Consider the following 25,890-nt stretch of genomic DNA (forward strand, 5'->3'; position numbering starts at 1 on the left):
AAACACTTTGTGTCTGCAAAACATGTGAGGAGAGCTGCAGACCAGGGACAATCCAGAAATGCTCATGAATGTCAGTTTAGAAGCTATCAAAGTTCTCAAATAAAGCAGCTTTTGAGAATGTCAATGTTTGTTGGGAATTATCTTACAAAACCAGGAAGGATTTTTGGTTTAGATATTAAAAGTTATGGTTTTTATTGATTTTAGTAAAAACAAATTGCAACTTTTAGGAAAAAGCCCCGTGAAATCAGGCATTTTAGCCTCAACAATCACAAAAAATGCCCCAAAATCCTGGAGGGATTGATATAATACGAATTGCTTTATAATGACGGGAAAATTATGCTTAAAATGATGTTTATTTTAATTTTAATACAAGTCTGCAAACCTGCTGTCAGCCAGGACTCATTTTAAACGGATTATATTTAAGATCAAGGCTGAAAGTGATTTAATCTCAGGTTTTTACTCGCTGCACCATCTCCTCCATCAGCAGAGAGGCGTTTAACCTTCAACCTCGACCACAGCGCCAGCTACGATCCCGGTGTCGTTTCCAGGAGACGGTTCACGTGTGAAACCGCGACACAAACACTCATCCAGCCGGCGCGCTCGCCGCCCGCAGCTACAGGCCGTGATCACCATTTTATTACAGCGCGTCATTATTCTGATCCTATCAATGGAAATTAATTGGCCGGCAATTGATTTACAATAACCCCTCCCACCTCTGCGCCGGCCCTCGGGGAGTCTCTGGAGCTCATTGATTCGTTCGTCCTGTCCACTCTGTCTGAATGACTCTGACCGGGCCGCCGCCGCCGCTCGGAGGATTTACTGCTGGGCTTTAATGGATTTACGCGCCGAGCGGTCAGCCCAGTGGTAACGGACGCTTTAAGGATCATTGCTGCAACACCACATTGTAAAATAAAGTCCCTAAAGAAAAATGGAAGTAATATTTATAAAGTGCAGAGTTTATAGTCAGGTCAAACATCCGGACCTTCTTGGAATCTCGAGGATTCCTGAAGGTTTTTCATAACATTTCTTTAGACTTTGGCTGCTTTTTTAAAGAAGAAATAAATATAAATCATGAAGTTTTGGCATTTTTATCACGTTCTTTCAGCTGTGGCTGTTTGAATAGATGCAGTATTTTAAATCCAACACTTAGTGTTTGTTTTACCACCAAATGTTTTTAAAACCAGAAACCCTTGACCGCACCTGAACCACACAAACTGAGTTTTAGAAGCAGGTTGTTCATTGATTGTCTGTTCTTCAACTACCATACGTTGATCACTGGTCCTCCATCCGCCGGTCGTCCTTTGGTCGTTTATCGGTTGAATGTTGGTTGTCGGTTGGATGTTCATTGGTTGGTTGTTGGTCTTCCATTGATTGGCCGTTGTTCCATCATCTATAGTCTATGAGTTGTTAACTGGTCATCCTTCGCTTTTCCTTCCATCAGTCACACATCCTTCAGTTGTCCATCGGTTGTCCATCAGTTGTCTCTTGGTTGTCCATCCTTCAGTCATCCATCGGTTTCCTGTCGTTTGTCTCTTGGTCGTCCATCCATTGGTCGTCCTTTGGCCATCCATTGGTTGTCTCTTGGTTGTCCATCCATCAGTCGTCCTTTAATTTTCTGACAGTTGTCTCTTGGTCGTCCATCCATTGGTCGTCCATCGGTTGTCTGTCAGTCGTTGTTTTTCTTCAGTGGACACAATCCTCGTTTTTTGCCTGAATGAATTAAAGGTCAGAGTCAAACAAACAAAATATTACATAAAAAAAGTTAAATATCCAGAAAGTATCAAGAACCCGAGTCTTTGCTCCGAATCCTCAAACCAGACCCACCAAATCCAATCTGGGTTTGATTTAAAGTTGAATAAAATTTAAATTCGGAACCAGAACTTTATTTTGTTCTCGCCCGTTGCTATTTTAGCTCCCAAACTTGAGCAGTCTAGCAGAGCTGGCATGTTTCCAGGAGTTTGTGTCGCTGCTGGTAAAACTGTTCAGCGGACTGATTGGAAGAAGACGGAGGGAGGGGGAACCGACTCCCAGCTGGCCGCAGGGCATGCAGAACATCATTAGTGCCAAGTGTCTGAAAGCTGTCGAAAACATTCCCATCACAGAGCAACTGGAGTGCTCAGTAACAACCCGGACCATTATGCCTCCACTCGCCGAGCCGGCCGGCAGACTTCGCTTCATCCGGCAGCCATTTTCTCTCACAGGTTGCAGCGTGTGACAGCTCTCCTGTCCCTGCCTGTTGGACCTCCGTGGATCCGTCCCCGCTGCTCCCCTGTGGGTCCGATCCTTCGGCTGTTAGCTGGAACTCCCGGCTGCCGGTTAATGACTCGTAATAGCCGCGGTTTCCTGTTGCAGCGTTACTGAAACATGCCTGTTGTCTGTTTTGTCCTCCAAGATGCGCCACTCAGCCCTAAGAGGCCATGACCTAATGTCTCTCACTGAAAGGCTGCTCTTTCTTCTTCTTCTTCTTTTTTTTTAACACTCTGCAATTGCTAACTTCCTGTTTGGCATGCTTCCATTTGCGTATTTGTTTGTGCTGGTGAGTTAAGTGCTTCTGACTTGTTTTTAGCGGCTTGGCAATGAAATGCAAAACGGTGTTAAACAGCTACGGGCTCAAATGCAAATGCGGCGCGCCGTCTTTCCATTAAATCTGAAGTCCAGATAAATGGTGTGAATGTGGGGAGCTTTCTGCCGCCGGCTGTCACAGGTAGGGCGGCAGCTCAACGTGTGACGGGAAGCGGAAGGGTCGTGCGTACCGCCGCCGCCGCCTCTTCGAGCGTGACTTTTCACCTCGAGAGAAATGATGTTTTTTCTTTGTTCAGAGCCGCTGGTTGCAAAACTTTCCAGCTCAAAAAAACCCCCAGCAGAGTCACCGGGTAGAATATCCAAACGCTTCTAATAAAACAGTGCACGTCGCCCGCCGCCGTGCACGCCAACAAACACGTCTGTTAGCGCTCAGAGCACAACTCTCAGCTGCTACTGCACCAAATTTCAGCTCAATATCTTTAAAACTGACAGAGTTATGGACGTTTGTGTGCTCAGGTTAGTTAGCTGCAGCGGCCATCTTGAATGGGATGGACTCCAACCAGTTATTACTTTCTGAGCTTCGTTAGAACCCTTCCAACAATCACCTGATCATGAAAAGTACAACAATATACAGCAGGAAAAATGCAGACTTTAGTACTTTTTGCACATTTATTTTAAACGTTGTGGTAAATTTGACATTTGTGATCATTCTGTTTGATCTGTTGGTGCAAAAAACAAACATAAATACAATAAATCCTGCAGCTCAGGGTTGGCCAAAACTAATTTTTGCCCCCCCAAAAAATCCAAAAGCTCTGTATGTTTTAATAGAAGGGATGGGTTCTTCGAATGGGCTTTTAGAGCTTCGGTCTGGATTCCAATAAACAATAATTAGTCTCTCATGTCCTGCGAGACGTCTTCTGCATCCTGCAGGCTCGTATTTATAGCAGCCGTCTCCACAGACAGTTGTTTTCCTCCATCTCTGCACATAATGACACTCGAAGACCGCAGCTTGCATCTCAGCAGGCACGAATGTGTAAGAGCTTGTTTTCTGCACGTCGGACGATGATGGGCTCAGCGCGGGGCTTTTACCGACCCAACATGTCTGCAGATGCATTAGCGGATCGGGTTAAAAAGCAGACAGGGCCCGGTGGCGAGTAAACGACCAACAGACAACCGACGGATGACCAGCGCCTGAAACGGCTGAGCTAATCTTACCACGCAGACAGGAAGGGAGGGGGCGCCGCTTCGGGCCGGCCCAGCTCTCAAAGGCTGTTTTGTGTGACGTGACGGGTCAGTCGTCGGCCAAACGGGCAGATTTTCTGCACAACAGTTCGGCTGAAGGCGGCAGAGAAGACCTCGAGTTTATGTCCAGCTGTTGGCCGCAGGTTCGGGGTGTTTTAGACAAACGAAGCTGCAGATTGTTGGGGATCCTCAACCAGGCAGCATCCGACCCGCTGGTGAATGGCGTCCGGGACTCTTCGCCCGTCTTCTGGCATGAGTTCTGAACCGTGGGAAGAACGAATATCTTACCTGTTGTGGATCGCTTTTTGTCTGGAGGCGAGGTGTTCGATTCTGACAGAATTAACGAGCTAACGGCTAGTCCGAGCAGAATGGATCCCCCGTCGCCCTAAAACAAAATCCAGTCTGAATAATCCAGATTTATAAACCTTTACGTGGGGCTCCGTTTGGCCTCACGCCGTTATTCCTGCAGGAAGTGCCACAGCTAGTTGCTGCTGTTTGAACAACCGCATAATTTTAAATAAAAAAAGTGTTTATTGTGAAACTGAAAGTGAGGCGTGTTCTGGTCCCAGTTGGACCTTTTAACTCGTTAATCCAGTTGGATTTTCTCCAAACTGAAGTCATTTAAAGAGCTGAGTCATTATTCGTTAATAAAGTGTAAATAGAAAGGTTTGAACTTCAAATTAAATCATTTTAGCTCTGAATGCAGGACGTAGATCCCCATTTTTCCCCCTCAGATTGATGATAAAAGTTTTATTTTTCGGATCATAGATGAATTTGTTTCGCCTCCATCCCTCTCTGCTCGCCGTCGTTTAAAACCCTGCAGAGCAGAATCTGTCTGTCCCGCTTTTTTAACGACGACCCGTCCATCAGGGCTGGCCTCCACCGGTGTCAGTCCCTCGGTGAAACCCCGCCGCGTCTCGCACGCTCCGGGCAAAAAGGCATCCGCCGCCAGCTTCGAGTCGACTCGTCAGTGTGGCTTCTTCAACGCGGGCGCAGCTGAATAATCGCTCCTGTTTTTATTCATTTATTCTGAGCCGATGACCTCCCTTGTTTGCGGCGGCTCTTCCCTCCCCCAGGTGAGCGTTGTCACCCTCCAGACTCTCACCTTCCATTATCCTGTGAGCCGTCACGTCACCTCGGCTGCTTCAGGCGGCGAGCGGTCCGTTTGCAGCTGCTGAGTCACAGCAAACAGCGCCGTCTGACAAATTAGCGTCCCAGGAGCCATTTTTGTTTATATAGTTGCTGCAAATCGGATCTAAGTGTGTCCCAGTTCCTTCAGACGGTTAATCCTCTGCATCTTCCTCACTTTAAACCGTTTTTCTTTATGTTTGATGGTCAACATGCAGCATTCGTAGCTTTTAGAAACCATTACTTGTCATTAATCTGGTCCGGCTGGTCCGTACAGGGTTTATAATCTGTCCTTAAAATAAGTTTAAAACCTCTAAGCTGGACGAGTTAAGGTCTCTGTCGAGCTCAGCACAGACTGAGGACAAAGTCTGTCTACAAATGAAGAAATAAAAAGCAGCGTTGCATACTTAAATAAAGCCGAACCAGTGAAAAAGTCTGTGTTTGGATAAAAACGGCCAGTTTTGGTTGAAGGTTTCCAGTCTGTTCTGAGCCTCGGGTAGAAAACTAACAGAGGAACTCAGAGATAAGAAAAATGTCCCTGTGAAGAAAAGCAGAAGTTGTCTCCATAAAGAAAACCTGGTTTCAGTTCTTCCAGAGATCTGCAGTTCTGCATCGGGTGGAAAAGAACGATTTTCATCAGATAAGATAGATAAGATATTTTACTTTAGGTGGATTTAAAAGAAGGGAGGACCGTCGTCGCATTCTTGTTGTTCTTTTTGCCGCCTCAGACGGCCGCCGTCGTTCAGAACCAGGTTAAAACTCAAGATGGAGGCAACAGTCCAGCTCAGCTTCGTTTATTCATCACTTTGAAACAATCACAAAGGACCAAAGTGCTGCACAGAGCGATAAACAAGACATTCTGAACAGAGAACATAATAAAAATAAACAGGCGTATCGTCGGCATACAGGAGTAGAAACGCAGCCGGTTTCATTTGAGTCGTTCAGATTAACCAAAGAAGAAAGAAAACTCGGGTGGATTTGGTCAAAACTGCAGTTCCAATCCCTTTAATTTATTAGTTTGGGTCATTAATTGGCTTTATGTTGGTTAATATCTAGAATAAGTCCTCTGCGAGACAAGAGGGGACCAAAATCCTTGTCCTCGAACGGTTGCTTCCTTCCTCTCGCATCAGGACGTCCGAAGACTCGTCAACTCGTTAAATTAAACCCGTGACGTATCAGACAACAAGCAGCAGAACCACATAGCGAACCGTCCTGCCAGAGGACAGAGGGACACTTAGGGGACACCTAGGAGTCTGAGAGACGTTTGGTTCGTCTCATTTCTGAGTCTGAGCTCTGGGACTCGAAGCGCTGAATACGTGTGTCCACAAACACCCTCCGTTAACCCTTTCACCGTGTCAGAGTCCTCAAACCGAGACACGGACTCCTCCCCCCCCCCACCCCCCCGGACATGATGTCCTCCATACCCAGGAGCAGATCCATCAGAGTCCCGCTCGGTCTTCTTGTAATCCAGATTGAGCTGGATTATTTTCTGCTTCTTCACTTCCTCCTCCTTTTTCTGTCCTTCATCTCTCCTCTCATCCTTCTTCACCTCCTCCTCCTCCAGCTGTGTTCGCTCCAGCTTCCTGTCCCCGTCGAACCGCCGGCTCCTCGCTCCGGCCCGGCAGAACCGCTCCCTCCTCTCTGTTCTCGTTTACCATCTCGTCTCTCTTTCTGCTTCCTGTAAAAATGTCCAGAATCGGTTCTTCGGGAACATTTCAGGTTCAAAACGAAGAATCTGAACGCAGCTGGTTGATGGTTCAGACTGGATCCAAAGCTGCAAACTTTTTATTATATTAATGTTTTTGCTCGTGTTTATGGGCATCTTCGTTTAAAATAAACAGGAGGACAGAGGGACAAAGGACAGAGACCATTTTATTGTTTGTACGTCTTTATTTCACTGAATTTAAACGTATAAAATGAAACCAGCTTCTGCAGCTTTCAGCTCCGATCTCTCGTCTCCTGAGCAGCTTTTCGCTCCAACCGGTGTTTATCAGTTTGCTTCGAGCGTTTAACCTTTAGCCGAGGCGGTTTTCAGCAGCTCTTGGACATTTCTCTCCCAGGACTCTTCCTGGAATCTGACCCCCCCCTCTGCCTGCCGTGGAATAAAAATAATAATTCTTAAAACAAAAGTGTTGCAACGAGGAGTCGAACCGTCGGGCTCTGCAGCTGTTTGGGTATGGTGTTTGTCTTTGGAGCAGCCGGTGGGATAAACGACGGTTCATGGAGGACGGGGTGGTACAGGCAGGTACTGCTGGGGAACGTCTGAACATCTGTCTGCACAAACATCCACGCCGCCCCGAACGGGAATTAAAAACAGAACGCAGTCGTTTTACAAATCTCACAAAGAAATTCAACCATTTTTATGGGAAAAAAAGAAGATAGTTTTGAATTTTTATGGCTTCAACGCGTCTCAAAAAGCTGAAAACTAAAAAGTACGAGTAAGAAACATCTGGAGGAGGATTTTATCACTAATTAGGTTAATTAGCTGCAGGATAAAAAGAAGGAAAGATGGACAGAGGTTCACCCGTGTTTGTCCCATCATCTCCAGATCTGACCTCTGAGGTCAAAGGTCAAGGCTGGTTCTGGTTCTGCTCAGGAACACTTCCACAGATCATCGTCCACAGACGCTGCTTAAAGCTCTATCAGGCAAAGAAGAAGCCAGATGTGAACAGATGTCTCCTCTGGACCAGAGAGGAGAACTGTTCTGAGGTCAGCCTGCCTCTCTGATGGTATGGGGGTGCATTAGTGCCTCTGGAAAGGAACTCCAGCAGCTGCTCTCCTCAGGTCCAGATGTTTACAGACTGATGTTGGACGAAGAAGACGTCCCTGAACGTCTTTGATTTGTTGGCTGCATTTTGTCGTCTTTTCACCCAACTAAACGTGTTCGTGCTCGCTTTGAATAATTCCGAAGTTATTGAATAAACAGAGTTACTTATCTGCTGAGCACGGGGAAAGAAAAAAAAAAAAATACTCGACATCAAAGCGAATATCAGATGAGGTCATTTAAAGTCTACTCAGCAAACTGGTTCATCCCGAAGACGAAACTGCGTCTCAGCAAGTCTGCGAAGTCCTGAATAATAAGACTGTTTGGATGTTTTTGGGTGCAGCGCTGCAGCAGCCCGGCTGTGACTGCGTGGAAAGTTGTACTTTAGTTTTATTTTGTGTGTTTACTTCTCGGAGACGATGGTGGGACGAGCTTCTCTGTGCGTCCACGCCGCAGACGCTCGGCGCAGCGTGTTTGTCTGCTTGTCAAGTTCCCGGGAGTCGATTACATTTTCACTGCATGTTTAGCATAAACAGGTGGTGAGAATCCAACTCTCCAGACGAATCAGCTCAGCTTGCAGTAGAAACTCCTCTGGTCTCGGGGGAGGGAGACGTTAAAGCTCGACATGCATCTTGTTTCTGCTCTCCAAGGCTCCGAGTTAATAAATTCAGCCCTGAGCCGCAGCGTTCTGGCTTTCCTTCGTCTGCATAAACAGTAGGAACATGTCATCTGACACCTGCTCGCCTCTGCTGCTTGTGTGGTTGGTTGTTTTTTTTTGTAAAAGGTGAGCTGCGCGCTCGCTCTGCCTGCAGGAAGAGGGTCCCCGCCCTGTTCCGCGGCCCCTCAGAGCTGGGTCAGGGTCGAGGCGCGGCGCCCGTTCAGCCTTTCATCTGTTTGCTCGTCGAAGCTGCAGTTTGTTAATTCACCGTGGCTTTGATTCGTCTTAGTCTGATCCCTCGGAAACAATTAAAGATATAAATAAGTCAAAGTTAAAGAGACTCAACAAGACAGCCAAGTACTTACATACCTGAAAGTACTGTTCCGGGTATTTACCACATGCTTACAAAGTCTGGACCAGGTACATACTTGGTACGTTGAAGGTATGCACCCTGTAAGCAAGTTCCAGAGTACATACTTACAGAATACCCAATAAGTACCTGAGAAGAGCCAGGTTGGTACCATGGATTTATCAAGTATTTACCAGGTACTGCAATACTTGTACCAAGTACTTACTTACTGTAAGTTCCTAGTAAGTACTCGGTAACTTCCTCAACTTTGAGTTTTCTGTCTGGAGTTGCTGCTTCAGGCAGTACTTTTATCCTAAGTAGTGAGTATTTGTAAGTTGAAGGTATGCACCCCGTAAGAGCGTACTACTTTCCACTCAAGTTCCAGTTTCCTATTTCCAGAGTACATACTTACAAAATACTCAATAAGTACATGGTATGTACTTGAGAAGAGCCTGGTTGGTACCATGGAGGTATCAAGTATGTACCAGGTACCTACTCTGCAATACCATATAGGTTTGTGGTACTTATAAGATGCTTACAGGGTACATACTAGAACCCTACAGGGCTTGTACCAAGTACTCGGTAACTTCCTCAACCTCAAGTTTTCTGTCTGGAGTTGCTGCTTCAGGCAGTACTTTTATCGTAAGTAGTGAGTATGCAAAGTCTGCACCAGGTACATACTTGGTACGTTGAAGGTATGGACCCTGTAAGTATGTACTACTGTCCACACAAGTTCCCTATAAGTACCTGCTTACTTAGTGGGTACTTGGAACTTACAGAACACCCTAAATGTACATTTGTGGTACTTATAAGGTACTTACAGGTACCAGAACCCTGCAGGTTGGGTAATGGCTTGCAGAATACGTACTCTGCTCTAAGAGATTAAACTTTAAACGTTATAACTTCCTGAACCTGCAGGATTTGGGGTTAAACTTCGGACCGATGTTTTCTGTTCGGAGCTGCGCTTTCAGGCGGTATTTTTAGCGATCTGCAGCAGCCGTCTTTGTCCTCCACGCTGCTGCTGCAGAGGCTCTGCAGCTGGGATCTGGGTTGTTTGCAGAGGACATCCTGTAATCTCTGACACAGGAAACGCTCTCAGACTGACAGAGCAGGGAGGGTTCGAGTGAGACTGCGAGCGCGGGGAGTGGCAGAAAAGGAAACAAGGTGTTGGCCGGGCTGACAGAAACTGACAGATTGTGTCGAGGAGGAGGCTGGCTGTCGTCGCCGCGGCTCTGTTCAGATCTTCTGGGATTCGATGACCCTCCTGTTGTTGAAAACCACGTCTGTGGTTTGATTCAAACAGTCAGAGGGTCACTGCTTTCGTTTGTTTGGACGGCAGAAACGAGTTCAAGTTTAAGATTTTAATCTGTTTCCCTGCAACAAAAAGCAGAAATGAGCTCAGTTCTTGTTGATTTAAAGGATTTAAAAGGGAGCGAACAGGTGTGTGTGTTAACACAACGCCAGGGCGGAAAGACATCAGCAAGGAGCTTAGAGAAGCAGCTGGAGCTGCCCGTCAATCTGGGAGGGGTCAGAGGTCATCTGGAGTCCATCGTTCTACAGAGAGGAAGATTATTCACATTAAAGACAGTTGCTGATCTTCACCCCGAAGGTCAGACTGTGCAATGAGCTCCATCAGACTCTACAGGCCTCAGTCAGCAGGTTAAAGGTCAAAGGTTAAAGCTTCTTCTGTCTAAAAACAACAAGCACAAGACTTCTGGAGCAGAACCAGAACCAGAGGACAGATGTTTACCCAGAATGCACTGCAGCTGTCAGCACGGTGGTGGAGGGCTGATGGTTTGGGCTGATTCTGGAGTCAGATGTGACAAACAGGACAATGATCCCAAACACAGCAGAACGGTCCAGAACCAGAACCTCAGAGAGCTGAAGCAACGCTGGAAAGAAGAGTGGGCCACAACTCCTCCACAACCATGAGTTCCTGTGTAGCAGCTGTTTGTTTAAGGATTTAAAAGTTGTTTTATTGGATGTTTTTTAAAAAGCGTAAATCCTGCTGGTTGTTGGGAGGGTTGTGGGTTATCGAGAGATGAGGAGATTTGTCCTAGATTTCACTGCAGCAAAGCGGGGCCAGAGGGCTGGAGGCGAGTGGCTCAACCCAGAGTGGAGCTGATCACACACACACACACACACACACACACACACACACACACACCGAGTCCTGCCACGTGTCAGCGCTCGTCTCGTGGATTTACTCGCTGCGGCTCTCCAGCAGGACCAGATCCTGGTCCTGGTGAAGCTGGACGGAGGACAGGATCACAGACCGGCAGCTGGGCTCTCAGGGCTTCTGGGTTCTGGTTTCAGGGGTTCTGGGTTCTGGTGGACTCATTCCACCTGTTTTACGGGTCAAGATGTTTTCTCTAAATCCTCCTCAAACTGAAACCTTAACCGAGGCGCCTTTATTGCAGCCTCGTCGAGATAAACCAATAAAAAAAGAGCTTGCCGCGCCTTTAAACGTGCACACGTTCGTGCGCTCTGCAGCTCTTTACGATGTGCAGATGAGAAGTCACACTTCTGAGATAAGATTTTACGATTAGGCGTGGCGTGTTAGACGAGCTCTGGCTGCGTCGTCTGCGAACTCAGCTGCGGCGCTTCCTCCTCTCTGCAGCGGCGGCCGGCGTTTCATCTGCACGGCTACAAACGTTACGACGAAAAGGTCGAGACAATTCACAGACTTTATTCAGAGCACAGTGAACGCATCACATGTTGAAGCACAGAAACTAGAAGATCTCTTCTTCTTCTCCCATCAGTCTGTAAACATCTGGACCTGAGGTTGTCTGTTCAACAGTCCAGATGTTGTTCTAAACCCTGGACTAATGCACCCCCATACCATCAGAGAGGCAGTTCTCTGTGTCATTTTCTGGAAAAATAAGAGAATTTTAAAGTAGCTCCAGATGTTTCCCTCTGTGGAGCATCTCCATCAGTCTGTAAACATCTGGACCTGAGGAGAGCAGCTGCTGGAGATCCTTTCCAGAGACACTGATGCACCCCCATACCATCAGAGAGGCAGGCTGACCTCAGAACAGTTCTCCTCTTTGGTCCAGAGGAGACACATCTGTTCACATCTGGCTTCTTCTCTGCCTGATAGAGCTTTAAGCAGCATCTGTGGATGATGATCTGTGGAAGTGTTCCTGAGCAGAACCAGAACCAGAACCAGCCTTGACCTTTGACCTCAGAGATCAGATCTGGAGATGATGGGACAAAGACGGGTGAACCTCTGCCCATCTTTCCTTCTTTTTATCCTGCAGCTAATTAACCTAATTAGTGATAAAATCCTCCTCCAGATGTTTCTTATTTAACGGTCCTGGATGGGGGCAGATGTTGTTCTAAAACCTGGACTAATGCACCCCCATACCATCAGAGAGGCAGGCTGACCTCAGAACAGTTCCCCTCTTCGGTCCAGAGGCCTTCAGGACCTTTTCAGCCTTGACCTTTGACCTCAGATTCTTCTCATCTGTCGGTCCCGTTCCTCTCAGAACGGCGGCTGTGTTTCACGGCCGGGCTGCTGACTCCGTCCCTCGCCGCCGCGTAAGAGACTCAGAAACCGTGAAGTCACAGGGCTGCAGCTGCGTAGATGTGCGCTTGCGGCTGAGACAAGAAGGGTGTGGCGTTCTCGCCTCGAGGCCGTCTGAAGCTTCTGAAAGTCGTCGTTTGAGTTCCTGCGTCTGCGAGCCGCTCGGTGAAAAGTAAAAAAGCTGCATTAATGTGGTGAAAATGCAGGAAGTGAAACTTTTTAATGGAACTGGCTGAGCGACACTTTCATCGGGCTGACCTTTGACCTTTAAATATTGTGCTTTTTTTGTTGTGTCACCATCATTTTCTGCACTTCCTGTTCACCAGCTTCACGGGGAGTTTCTTACAACGGCCAAAAACAGACGAGTTGATTTTACTCTTCGGGTGGCTTCTGGTCCTCCTCAGGTTTTATTCAACCATAAAATCTACAAAACGTTTCCATGGAAACGCCACTTTAACACATCTGATCTTTTTAGATCGTTAGAACTCGAGCCTTAAAAACAAAACAAAAACTTTTCTTTCGTTGCGTCGTGTCCCGTCTCGCCGACTCGTCCGCTACGGCGGCTCCGGTTACACGGACACGAGGCGAGACGGGACACGCTGTCCACCGCCAAACCACCGGGACAGCCGATCCACTTCCTGTCAGCAGCTGGAACAATTCTTCAACTTTTTCTTTTCATTTTTATCCTGATTCGAAATGAAAGTTAGCTGCTTCTAAGGACTGGTGTGTGTGTGTGTGTGTGTGTGTGTGTGTGTTGGAGTGTGTGTCGGTGTGTGTGTGGCAGCTAGTGACAGCCACAGCTGGGAGAGGCTGAGGTCATAGTGACAAAGCCCTGCTTGTCTGTCTGTACGAGTGTATCGATGTGTGACAGACACACACACACACACACACACACACACTGCCCCAGTCACCTCTTGGCTGCTCATGAGCAAACACACCTTTCTGTGTGTGTGTGTGACGAGTGTGTGAACTTCCCCATAAATAGAAAGACGCGCTGAAAGTCAACAGCTCGCCTAAAATTAAACACACACACCCTGAGGGTGATTATCTGTCTGTCTGTCGCCGGCGGGGCCGTTTTCAGTTCATCGTTTTACCGCCACAGTTTGGTTTCCACCGAGCGGCGACAAATCGGCTCGGGTTCGGCCCTCCTGAGCAGTCAGTATCCTACCTGCAGCAGACGGCCGTCTCAGATCTGAGGGTTTACTACGAAACGGAACGATCGGCCATGTTTGTGTAAAACTGCGCTTTGTTTTATTTCTCCTCTCGGCAGCTCGCATCGAATGTGTTCAAAATGGTGGCTTTCAGGAGCAGGCGACGCCGCGTGAAGCTTAACGAGTTAAAGACGCCGTTAGCCTGCTAGCAGCTCGTTAACAGCTCGTTAGCAGGCTAACTCCTTCGTCCTTCGCTGACTGTTTTTGATGCGGACTTTAGAAACCACGCCTCCTCTGACAAGATCCAGTTTCTTGTTTTCCAGGCGCCGGACCCCACCCCCCTGAAGAAGTCCAAGCACGAGGACGTCCCGCCGCCGTCCCCACTGACGGACAAAGAGAAGCAGCACGACTGGCTGCAGTCGCTGTCCTCCTCCAACAAGGTCAGTAACGGGGCAGGAAACAGGAAACAGGAAGTGGTAACGTAAAAATTAAGTTTCTGTCCTGCTCTGCGGTCATCTGACAACACAACCAGAAGTCGAACTGCGTGAAACGGCGTCCATTTTCTTCTTCAAAGCCCAAACATAATTTGAGATGTACATTTGTAACAATCTGAGCCAGACTCTTATTTTGAAACTTCTTCCTGTTTGGAACTAAAATCTGCAGAAGCTTTTATTTATTTATTTCTCCTAAACCTAAAAGCTTTAATCTGACGGGATTTATGGGGGGCAGCCATGATGGAACAATCTAAAAAGCCCAGTCACTTGCTGAGTCTCTGGTTGCCATGGTGATTACCTCCTTTTCTGAGGCGCAGCAGCACTTCATGAGACAGGCAGACAGAAAGTAAGCCTCAAAAAACAGTAAGAAGTCTTAAATCGTAGCTGGTAGAAGAAATGTGTAAATCTTTATTTATTACAGTCTTCTCTGAGCTCAGATATAATGGGAGTGAATGAGAGTTCAGGGGGGGGTGACCTCTGACCTTTGGGAGGATTTGGAAGAAAACTGTAAGTCCTTAGTTACTCTTTAAGTTCTGTGGAGGTCTCAAAATGCCCGTTCAGTCATGTAAAGTCCAACTTCCTGCTCAGTCGGGCTTTACTAAATCTCATTCACCAGATCACCAAAAGTATTCACTCGCCTCCCTCCACACGAACCCGAGTTCATCCACAGGGTTTAATCTGATGTTGGCCCACTCTGCTTCTAGAACAGCAGCTCTGAGGGGAGTTTTGGGCCATTCTTCAGACCCTGATGTTGGACAGAAGGCTCTCAGTCTCTGCTCCGACTCATCGGGTCCAGATCAGGGTTTGTCGTGGACCTTGCTTTGTGCTCTGAAAGGGGCCATCCCCAAACTGTCCCCACACCCTGATCCCTGGTTGTTTGATTTGGACGAGGAGGGGGTGAATACTTTTGGCAGTGTCGTGTATTTTATGAACCGGTAAACTCTGACAGGAACGGGTTTAAAACAAGTTTATTTATTCAACACTTTTCACAGATTAAAAAACTTTATTTTCTGTTTCAGGGGCTTCACTGCATCCAGGCCCGGCAGAGGCCCTCGGCTTTCAGACCGTGGTCGCCTCACGTCTCCACTGGCGATAAGGAACCGTCCACTCATCCCCTGGCCCTCCTCCGAGACAGGTGAGCCCCACCACAAGATGGAGGCCTAACCACACTGATGCTGGCGTCACGTCGGTCAGGTCTGACTCCACCACATCCTGTGGGCGCCCGCTGCACCACATCTGATGATCTGAGGCGCGCCGTTTCGACCTGCGTCCGTTCAGGAGAGGCTTAAAGCCAAATCATGAACGCTCCTTATCTGTACCTCTTTCCGCTTCTACAACCGATGAACCTCCACCTCTGTCAGTTTTTCAGCTATGCAGCTAAAATGTGGTAGAAGCTAAATTTGGCAAAATATCTCGTGACTCTCAGACCGCAGATCGGTAGTTTTTCTTGTGCTCTAAGTAATACCCCTTTTTCACCTCTTTTTTGCCTCTTTTACACCGGCTCTAATGCAGAAGTCCGGCTCTACTCGGCTCTGTAAATAATGCATCGTGTTCACGTTGGGCAGTTTGGTCGGCAGCAGAGGAACGCCTCCTCGTGTTGCGGGGGGCGGGGCCGAAACTTGGCGCAAGTTGTGTAAACAACGGAAGCGCTATGGACAACGTTGGCCCTGTGTTGTTGCTGTTTTTTAAACTTCTGGAGATTCTCCTGAGACTTCAGGAAGAGAGGCGCAGTGGAAGAAATGCTCTGGATGCTGCGATTGTTGCACGGAGTAGGACAGCTGTTATCAGCCGGAGGTTTCAGGCTTTACAGGCCTTCAGCTGGGGGACAGACGGCAGAAACGTTGCAGGGTAAGCTAACGCTGTTGTTTACATTCCTACCTTCACTCTTTATGCTCGCATCTGGTCACACCCACGACCAGTGAGTGAACAGGAGCTAAGCTTGCGCCGCCCACGAAGCAGGGACCAAAGAAGCAGGGCCGGCCTCGAAAAAATGCTGGTGGAAATGCGCTCAAAGCAAGCGGAGTAGATTGGAGCTGGGACTGTTAGAGCCGGTGGAAAAGGGGCATTAGCTCCTGTTGTCTCATTGGTTGTGGGTGTGGCCAGATGCAAGGTAGGAATATAAACAACAGCGTTAGGTTACCCTGCAACGTTTAGCCGTCTGTCCCCCAGCTGAAGGCCTGTAAAGCCTGAAATCTCTGGTGGAAACGGAGCAGAAGTAGTGGGCCGGTTGTAGGATGTCATGAATCACGATTGTCTCTTCTTCAGCTTCTACAACTACAAGAGCCTCGAGAACGCCGTGGCCCCCAATGTGGCGCTCACGCCGCTGCCCGTGGGGAAGGTGGGGCCCGTGTCCCCGGCGGTGCCGAGCACCTCCCACCCCAGCGGAGGGGAACCACCGGGCGAGGGCGCCAACTCCAGGCCTCGCAAGAGAAGAGCGGCGGAGGAGCTCCCGCCGCCGACGCCCGCCGCTGCCACCAAACCCCCGCCGCCGGCAGCCGCTCAGGACGACAGGGACTCTGAGGTGGACATCGAAGTGGAGAACCGGGACGAATGTAAGACTAAAAGCTTTATTTCAGCTGATTCCCGGACGAGACGGTGGCTTCACGTCTTTCTGCTCCGTCCCACAGTCACCTCGTCGCTGTCCTCCCTGTCGTCTCCGTCCTTCACCTCGTCCAGCAGCTCTGCCAAGGACCTGAGCTCGCCGGGCGCCCCGGGGCCCGTCTGCACCATGGCCTCGGCCGAGTGCCCCGCCCCCGCGGCCCCGCCCATCATGGCCCCTGCGGCGCCAGCGCCACCGGAGCCGGGCCTGGAGTCGGAGCTGGAGAGCCTGAGGCAGGCGCTGGACAGCGGGCTGGACTCCAAGGAGTCCAAGGAGAAGTTTCTGCACGAGATCGTGAAGATGAGAGTGAAGCAGGAGGAGAAGCTGGGCTCAGCGCTGCAGGCCAAACGCAGCCTTCAGCAGGTGGGTCTGAGGCCGGCGGTTCGAATCCGTGTCCGGAACAAACCGGGGCGGGGGTATTTATTCAGACATGATGGAAAAGTTCTGTCTGAGGAAGCAGAACGAGTTAAATCTGCAGCTCAGAGGCGAGAGGTCCAGCAGGACCAGGACCAGAACCAGAACCAGGACCAAGCTCAGGACAGGCGGCCATCTGCCTCCTGGGGTTAGAGAGGACAGGAAGTGGTCCAGGTAAAGTTTCTGTGGGAGGAGAGATGAAGAAAATCATGTTAGAGACAGAAATAAAGACAGCAGCAGAACTAAAGGAGAGCTCAGGAAACCCAAACTGACCCGAACTCTAGGATTCATCAGAATGGTAGTCAGGGTCCAGAACCTCAGCCTGGTTCGGGTCCTCCTGTGGTTTTAGTTCCTCTGAGCTCAGGTTTGAATCATTTTAGAACCTGCTGAAGTGAGAGAGGGCAGGTTTGAGAGATGAACCCCTGCTGCAGGAAATCACGGCCGGTGGCTGCGAACAATGAGGGCGGATGTTGCCACGAAGGGAAAGGCTCGACTTCCAGGTTTTATTTTTGGTTTTGGACCGAGAACAAGACGACGCCGACTTTCACTTTCCACCCGCCGAGGCCGGGCGGGCGGGTCGGCTCCGGTCCGGTTTTTAACCCGACCTTAAAACGAATCTGTCTCTTCCTTCCAGGAGCTGGAGTTCCTGCGGGTGGCCAAGAAGGAGAAGCTGCGGGAGGCGACGGAGGCGAAGCGGAACCTGCGCAAGGAGATCGAGCGTCTGAGAGCCGAGAGCGAGAAGAAGATGAAGGAGGCCAACGAGTCCAGGATCCGCCTGAAGAGGGAGCTGGAGCAGGCCCGGCAGCTGCGAGTTTGCGACAAAGGCTGCGAGGCCGGCCGGCTGCGTGCCAAGTACTCCGCCCAGGTCCGCAGGTCCCTGAGGTTCTGTTAGACCAGGGGAGTCCAGTCCTGGTCCTCAGGGCCACTATCCTGCAGGTTCCAGGTGTTCCTCTGCTCCAACACACCTGAAACCTGCAGGACGGTGGCCCTGAGGACCAGGACTGGAGACCCCTGGGTTAGAGTGTCGGATCGGTTCTGATCCGGTCCGGTCCGATATATGCAATAAAAAGAATTAAACCGTAACAGGATGTAAGAAAACCGGGCCGAGCTCACGTCCCTGAGGCACGTCAGAGTATGTGACGGGGACGAATCGGTCCCAAAATGTCTCGGTTCGTCTGACTCGCGTCTTGCTGTCTTGCAGATCGAGGACCTCCAGATGAAGCTGCAGCACGCCGAGGCGGACCGCGAGCAGCTCCGGGCCGATCTGCTGCACGAGCGGGAGGCCCGGGAGCACCTGGAGAGGGTGGTGAAGGAGCTGCAGCAGCAGCTGTGGCCCAAAGACGGGACGTCCAAGGACAAGGCAGCGGACAACTGACAGCAGCCGTCCCTCCGTCCCTCGCACCTGTCCCTGGAACACAGATCAGAGACAGACGTGTACAGAAAACAAACGAGATGCTGAACAAAGACGTCCTCCATCCTCCGTCCCCCTGTCCCCCGTCCGTCCCAATGTTCCTGTTTCTTAACGAGCACTTCGTTCAGGTGATCACTAACGAGGGTTTCCCAGAATCCTCGGCGTCAACAACAACAAACAGGTTTTAAATTAAAGGCTGTAAATAAACATCTTTGTTTTGTACTTGTAAGGAATCGCACTTTGTCATAAAAACCGCCGCTCTCCTCTCGACTGCAGCCATAAAGATGAAAGTTTGGATCTTCAGCGACAAAGTATTGTAAATAAAAAGTCTGGTTCGGGTTCTGAGGCTCGTTTTCTGGACCTGTTACAAAATAAAAGCTGTCGATGTTGTTTTAAAGTGTAGAAATGTTTTCCTGCTCGTTTGTTTCCGTTTTTATTTCCCGATAGAAAAACTGAACTTTAGTTTCTGCATGAACTCTGCGGCCGTCATATAGTCACTGATGCTGTAAAGGTTTTATCGTTTTAAGCAACTTCTTCACAACAAAAAGACGACTTTTGTGTTTTTTAAGGAAAGAAATAAACTTCACACTAAAAAAAAACTAAAATCAATGCTGGAAAACTTCAAGTGCCTGAAAGTTGGCTCAAGGTTTCCATGCTTCCTGTTTGCAGCTTTCAAATTAAAAGCCCCTGTTTTTTCTACTCTGCAGCGTTTTTAAATCAGTATTCTTAAAAAGCCGTTTACAGCGCAGAGAACATCCGAACAAATGCTTGTTTTTTACGACGAAAGACTTTTTTCAAATTAAAACGCACGTCCAGGATCAGTTTTTAAAGGAGATCCTTTCACAATAAAAGCCGCTCGCTTCTCTGAATTACTGGGGGGGGGGGGTTTTGTAAATAAAGACGTTTGTTCCTCGTGCCGTCCGGCGGTACGTTTTGTAGTTTTGTACACCATCGATAGCCTGTGTGTAGTTTGTGTTTGGGTTTTTTTTGTTTTTCTATCAAAAAAATAAACAAACAAATAAAAACGTTTGGCTTTTTTTGCTCTCCGACGCAAACAAACAAAAAGAAGCGACTAATTTTCGCGGCGTCTCTTTTCTAAAAGCAGCAATAAGAGTCGAAGTTAAATTAACCCGTGTGAAGATTTGAACTAAGATTTTATTTTGTAAATACGTCGTTTTCTTCCTGTATAATTCCTGTTTCCTTTTTAAAGCTGGTTTCTTACAGCAGCTGTTTGGGTTTGATGCAGATTTCCTCCTCATCCTCCCGTTTGGTTCTTAGCCCTGCGCTGCTGCTGGAAACATTTACTCTCCTAGAAATATTTTTATGTAAGAGGCAAGCTTTCCCGTTTATTAATAACGCCACATATAAAGTATAAAAAGACGCTCGGCTTTTTCATCCCTTTTTTTTATTTTATTTTGACGCCTTTTTTTCCTCCAACGTCTCAGACTATATTGTAAAAAAAAAAAAAAGGACTTTATGAGATTATGTTTGAAAATAGCTCCGCTTATATACTACAGTGACTGAATGTACAGTGTATAGATGCATTACCAGAAATAAAGTTGTTTGTCCAGATCTGACGACCCAGTTTGCTGTTTTATCTGTAAATTATTTCCTCTAATTTATCGAGGAGCTGAAAGTTTAAACACTTTTGTTTCTTTGACTCGTTCAGTAAGGAAATATTAAAAAAAGACGTTATTAAAGTTATTTTAGGGACAAATTCTGACGTTAATCTGCTGTTTTCTGTGTAAACCAGAAGTTTTTAATTAAAACTTAGAATATAAACATCAAAATGAATATAAAGTTTAATTTCTCCAGTTCTAATAGAAACTCAGCCGACAGATTTCTGTTTTTTATACGTTTCCTAAAACTAGAAATGATTTCTGTTTCTCTGCAAAGCAGAATAAAATGTTTGCCAAACTTCATATCTTATAAATTATATTTGAAGTCAGCAGTTTATTTATTATTAGTTTAAATAATTCGGTAAAACAGCTGATTTATGACTGAACGATTAAATCTGTCATCAAGTTTACTGAGAGGAGCGTCTCTTGAGCTGAACGTTGGTTTTATTTTGACGAGACACGATGAACGAGTTACAGGACACGTGTCAAACTCAAGGCCCGCGGGCCAGATCAGGCCCTCTGTAACATTTCATCCGGCCCTCCAGTCTGGTTCAGATCGAATCTCTGATTCTTATTTTGCTTCAAAAAACTGAAGTTTTCTCTGACAGGGACTTAGAAGCCAACAATATATAGTTTTAATTTCTGTATGATCAGGTTTTTGTCTGTTTTAATGTTAAAAACTTCATTTAAAAGCTGAGTGAGGCGTAAGAAATGACAGCTAATGATGAGCTTTTTGAAGTTTGAGCTATTTGTCTGTGTTCATTAAAGTCTGTTTGCTCTAAATTCTGTATAATCTGTAACTGGGGAAAGGTCATTGATATTTCTATATGAATGATTTGACATAATATATCTAAAACTAATTAATTTATGTAATTTTTAATAAATATTGATCGTGATTGGCCCTTGGCTAGGACCAAATTTTTAATTTTGGCCCCCTTGTGTCCCTGGGTTGGACACCCCTGGGTTACGTTTCCTTTTAAACGAGGTTAAATCCTCCATCATTACTGAGGGAACCTTGAAGATTAGAAGCTGGAACTCCGCCGGCGGCGCCGGATGCATTAGTGCAAGCGCGCACGGACAGGAAGACACTTGTTCAGACAAATAAATACTAAACTAAAGAGTCGCTCCTTATTCATTCATTCATGTGTTCATAAACATGTTCCTCCTGGTTCTTCTTCTATGGTTTCAAACGTGACGTACCTTCAGCCTGGATGTTTCCTTCCTTCTTCTTCGAGCCATCCGTTCAGCCCGGAGTCGCAGTTCCTCTTGCGTCCACATTTCCACGAATGACCTGTAAGGAGACGAGATAAAAAAGACATGAGGACGAAAACGAGACTTTTTAAAGCCGTCCCTACCTTTGACTCCTCCTCTTTGGCCCCAAACTAAAAATAAAGCATCGAAACTGTCGGCCATCTTGTCTGAAGACCACCTGGAGACGCTGATCCGCGCGTTCGTCGCGTCACGTCTGGATTGATTCAAGTTAACCAGGCGTCCGTCTCTCGTCCTCACAACGTTTAACCGCTAAAAACAAAACTCCGCTCCCGTCAGAGCCGAACGCTTGCCGGACTCGAGCTGCGTCGCAACCAGAAGCTTCAAAACGAGCCGCCGTTTGTTCTGTTCACAGCGACGGCGGCCTTTATACAAAGGGATTTCCCTCCCGATGCCGCGGCAGCCGGCAGAGACAGACGCTCCGTTTAAAAGGGAATTAAAAGGATTATTTCTGCAGACAAACTTTAAATTAAAGGTGGATTGGGAAGTTTCGCCTGTTTTCTCTCGTCTGAAGTCGTTCGGGTCACAAACCGACAGAAAACGTCTCCTGATTGGCTGCTGAACCCCAAGATTCATCCGTACATCCGTTCATCCGTCAGCTGCCCCTAACAGGTCCAATAAAACAAACAAACAGACAGAAGTAAAGAGGGAATGTCTGACAGCAGCTCGGCGTGAAGCTTCTCACAGAACCGGACCGGACCAACCGGTCCGTCCAAAACAAGACGGATGTTTGCAGGTTGGAGATGTTATCGTTGGACGTCAGAGGACATGTCCTCCTCCTGGGAGAACAGGTTCAACTAAGAGACGTCTGCCGTGCCGAACCAAGACGAGGAAGAAGATTTGATCTGTTTCAGGATCCGATCCAAACGCTGTCGCTGGCGGCCATTTTGAACTGCAGGATTCCTTCGATCTCCGGTTTAATCTGACGTTTCTGCACAAAGCTCAATCCGAGCTGAGGTCTGTGTGAGAGGAGCCTGAAGCAGCCGAATGTTCGCCTTCTCTCAGCTGCAGGAACATCCTTTTTTTTTGTTTTTGTTTTTCTGCATGAATTGTCCAAACGGAGCCCGTGGCCTGCGGGCACCTTCACCTTTCCCGATCAATATTTCAGAGCACCGAGGCGTCGCTCAGCCTCCATCCACCTGGAGCGCCGCCAACTTCCAGCTGGTGTCCAAACGGCGGCCTGCGGAGGAGAACTCCGCCCACGCTCCGCTTCACAACCTCCGTCTCACCAGGTGAAGCCGTTTCAAATGTTTCCTTCAAGTCCTGAAATCCGTTTGAACAGCCGCTCTCGACCAATTTACATTTCTGTAAAACGAAGGATGACCTTTGACCTCTGCCGTGATGAGCAGCAGTCGGTTTGCTGAAGGCCTTGTTTCGGTGGTGGGAGGAGAGCGGAGGTTCTCGTAATTATGTTCCTCAGCAGCATTTACAACCTTTAACCTTTAAATAAAGATTTAAAAACCATTTTAATGTTTTTCTCTGTTTATAACTGAAGAACAAGACGTTTAATTGGGAGCATTTAAAAAAAATCTGTTGTTTTATAAACATTTTACAAAATGGAGATTTGATCGGTTCATCCGTGGTCCGGTTGAGGTTTCAGGTCCAGACGGGATCCTGAGGTGTTCCCAGGTCAGAGAGGATCCTGGTTCTCCTTCAGGAAGGATCCCGATCAGAGGATGAACCACCTCAGCTGACTGCCTTCCACGCGGAGGAGCAGCGGCTCAACTCCGAGCTCCGGATTCCAACTCTGGAGACGGGAACATCCGGAACGCCGGGCGCTGCGTCACACTGAAAGCTGCTCGTTCGGATTATCTGAGTGTTTGGACTCGGCGGGCCGCAAGTTTTAGAAAATCACGACCCGTTTTCTTATAAATCCAAAGAAAGGTTAAAAACAAAAACAACAGAACAGAACAGAAAAGTTCACCACATTCTGAATGACAGAGAATCCACACCATTTTTCGGCACGACTGTATTCTTGGCTGCGCACATTATCTTGTCGCCACGGTTACGATTTCAATCCCCGTTATTGATAAGGGCGGGTTTCAGACCTGGACCTGTGCCTGGATCCGATTCTCTCCGGAGACTACTTTATCATCGTTTTGAGGGAAACTTCGTCTCAGGCGTCAGGCCTCACGTCTCCGTGACCCACAGGAGGAAGCGGAGAACCCTGTGAAAGTCGGGAGACGTCCTGGAGTCCACGTCATGAATGTGAGACGCTGCCTTCAGCTCAAAGTGAGTCGTGATCCGAGTATCTCCTCCTCCATCAGAGGTTATCCCCGATTCTCCAAACAAAGATTGCTTTGGGCATCATCTGCTGCAGGTGAGACACTGACTGCTTGTAACTACTCTCCACTTTCAAACAAACTGAATGTGAGGATCTGTTGGATCTGAAGATCTAAAACAGATCAGTGATTATTAATCGTGGTTTTCGGGGTTTTATGTTTAACAGATTTCAGGGAAAAGAAAAATGTTGTGAAAAGTTTGATGTTTCAGATTCAAACGATTGAACCGTAACCGTGTTTGTTTCTGTTCAAACGTCTCTCCGGTCAGCTGAACAGCAAACAGCGGCTCGGTGGACTCTGACCTCAGGGTCCGGGGCCGTGGGGGCCGGGGGGACTGGGGGGCCGTGGGCCAGGGTCCCCTCTCTTTGTTGTATGGAGGAATATTTCTGGTATCTCGGTCTTGATGTGCGCTGTCCCGGTGCCTGTGTTCGTTCAGGGCGCGGCCTCTCGGCGTGTAGGCGACACCGGGCCGTATCAGAGCCGGAGAGCCGAGCGCTGAGTGGGCTCTGGCGAGTTGACCGGCTTTAACCGCGGCGGACTCGTGTTGGCTCTCCCACTCGCCGCTGCTCTCGATCCTTTTAACCGACACTCAACGAGCGAACGAGGAAAGCTGTGGAGAGGAGGACGGTCTCTGTCCACCCCCGCGCCGACACCGAGGCCGCCGGAATCAAACGTTCTCCACTCGGCGACGCAAACACACGCCGAGCGGCTCAGATACATAAATATCTATCTATCTATCTATATATCTATATTTCCCCTAAAATGTCTCATTCTGGTATTAGTTCCTGTTAGGAGTTGGGAAAAAAAGCCAAAGCAGCCATTTCCTGAATGAGCTGAAGGTTTGATGAACAGATTACTTTAAAATAAATAAACCTGGTAAACTGAGTGAACACCGAGGGTAACCATGTAAAACAAAACTGACAACGATGTAAAATTTATCAATTAACGTTTGATTAATAAATTCTGAGGTTTCAGAGGCTGGAGTCGTTTTAAGACGACAGAAATCCAGAAATCTGTCTGATCAGAACCAAAGGTTGTTTAAATAAAACATGAAACATCTTTAAGCTAACATCTACAAGCTAACACCTACAAGCTAACATCAACAAGCTAACATCAACAAGCCAACATCTACAAGCCAACATCTACAAGCCAACATCTACAAGCTAACATCTACAAGCTAACATCAACAAGCTAACATCAACAAGCCAACACCTACAAGCTAACATCTTTAGGCTAACACCTACAAGCTAACATCTACAAGCTAACATCTACAAGCTAACATCTTTAAGCTAACACCTACAAGCTAACATCTTTAAGCTAACACCTACAAGCTAACATCTATAAGTTAAAAGCTCTAGCCTAACTCCTAGGCTAGCTATGTTATGAATTTTAGTAAAAATAAACAAATAAAAAGTGGTGAGTTTTAGCTAACACCTATATGTTTAAAACTAGCTATAGCTTATGTGTAGCTAAATGGCTGATATGTAACTAAAGCTAATATCTAGCTATATTGCTAACATCTAGCTAGCCTACTCCAACACACAGACATTTGTTAGCCTATAGCTTGACATTAGCTGAAGTTAAATATTAGAAATAGCTAGCTGGCTACTATCCAACTATTGCTAAGAGCTAGCTAAAAGGTTACACCTTACTAGCTTAGCCTAACATCTTAGCCAGTGTTTAGCTAACGTCAAGCAATAGGCTAACACCTAGTTAGCCTAGCATATAGGCTAGTTGTTAGCTTATACCTACAGTTTTTTCCTTTTTATGTAAGTTTTTACACATAAAAAGAAGTGACCCTTCTTAAATGATCAGAAAAGAAACGGAAGGTTAAATATTAATTAATAATTTTAGAATTAGCAATGAGCTAAAAAATGAGAGTTTCTACAGTTTGAAGTGGTAAAAACAGTGAAAACATTGGAAAATATCTCAAATAATTAGCTTTGTTGAGAAAGATAAATCTTTTAAAATGCATTACATGGCTAACAAGAAAATCTTGATTTAAAGTCTAAATAAAATCCTGAAACTAAAAACTAGCTAAACTTGTGCTGGTTTTGTCGGCTTAAAGTGGAAAAACAGTAAAAAAACAAAAAGTGAACAGAATCCTCCAGTTTCTCAGACAAAAACAAGCCTCGTTAAGGTCAAAGTTCACATCAAATTTAAACGCCGCTCATGAAAACGCTCTTTTGAAGACATTTGTGCACAATACAGTGTCATTATGTGACAAAAGGAGTTAATTTGTGGCTCATGTAACATCCTGGCATCATTTCCACCCTGCAGCCTCCATCCATCCATTCATCCATTCATTGATCTTCATGCGAAGCCTCCAAGTAATTTCTCAGGTTACCGTCCCGTCAGCTGAAACGTGTCGGCGTTCAGCAGCGGGTTTTATTCGTGTTAAGCTATCAGAGTTGTCAGATTAGCATCTGTTTATCTTCAGCCTGGGTGAGGCAGATAGAGC

General features: G+C 47.3%; 1 protein-coding gene across 1 annotated transcript in view; it reads left to right on the forward strand.

The window, feature by feature from the left end:
* Positions 1 to 19,836, forward strand: part of skia (v-ski avian sarcoma viral oncogene homolog a) — a 60,693-nt gene extending 40,857 nt beyond the window's left edge. The window contains exons 2-7 of the mRNA XM_017440901.3: positions 13,665 to 13,781; positions 14,855 to 14,970; positions 16,101 to 16,387; positions 16,463 to 16,797; positions 17,483 to 17,713; positions 18,050 to 19,836. Coding sequence (XP_017296390.1) covers positions 13,665 to 13,781; positions 14,855 to 14,970; positions 16,101 to 16,387; positions 16,463 to 16,797; positions 17,483 to 17,713; positions 18,050 to 18,223 — 1,260 coding nt within the window. The 3' untranslated portion in view covers positions 18,224 to 19,836. The remainder of the gene's footprint in view (positions 1 to 13,664; positions 13,782 to 14,854; positions 14,971 to 16,100; positions 16,388 to 16,462; positions 16,798 to 17,482; positions 17,714 to 18,049) is intronic.
* Positions 19,837 to 25,890: the final 6,054 nt, after the last annotated feature.

This window comes from Kryptolebias marmoratus, linkage group LG8 (genome assembly GCF_001649575.2).
Source record: "Kryptolebias marmoratus isolate JLee-2015 linkage group LG8, ASM164957v2, whole genome shotgun sequence".
Taxonomy (NCBI): domain Eukaryota; kingdom Metazoa; phylum Chordata; class Actinopteri; order Cyprinodontiformes; family Rivulidae; genus Kryptolebias; species Kryptolebias marmoratus.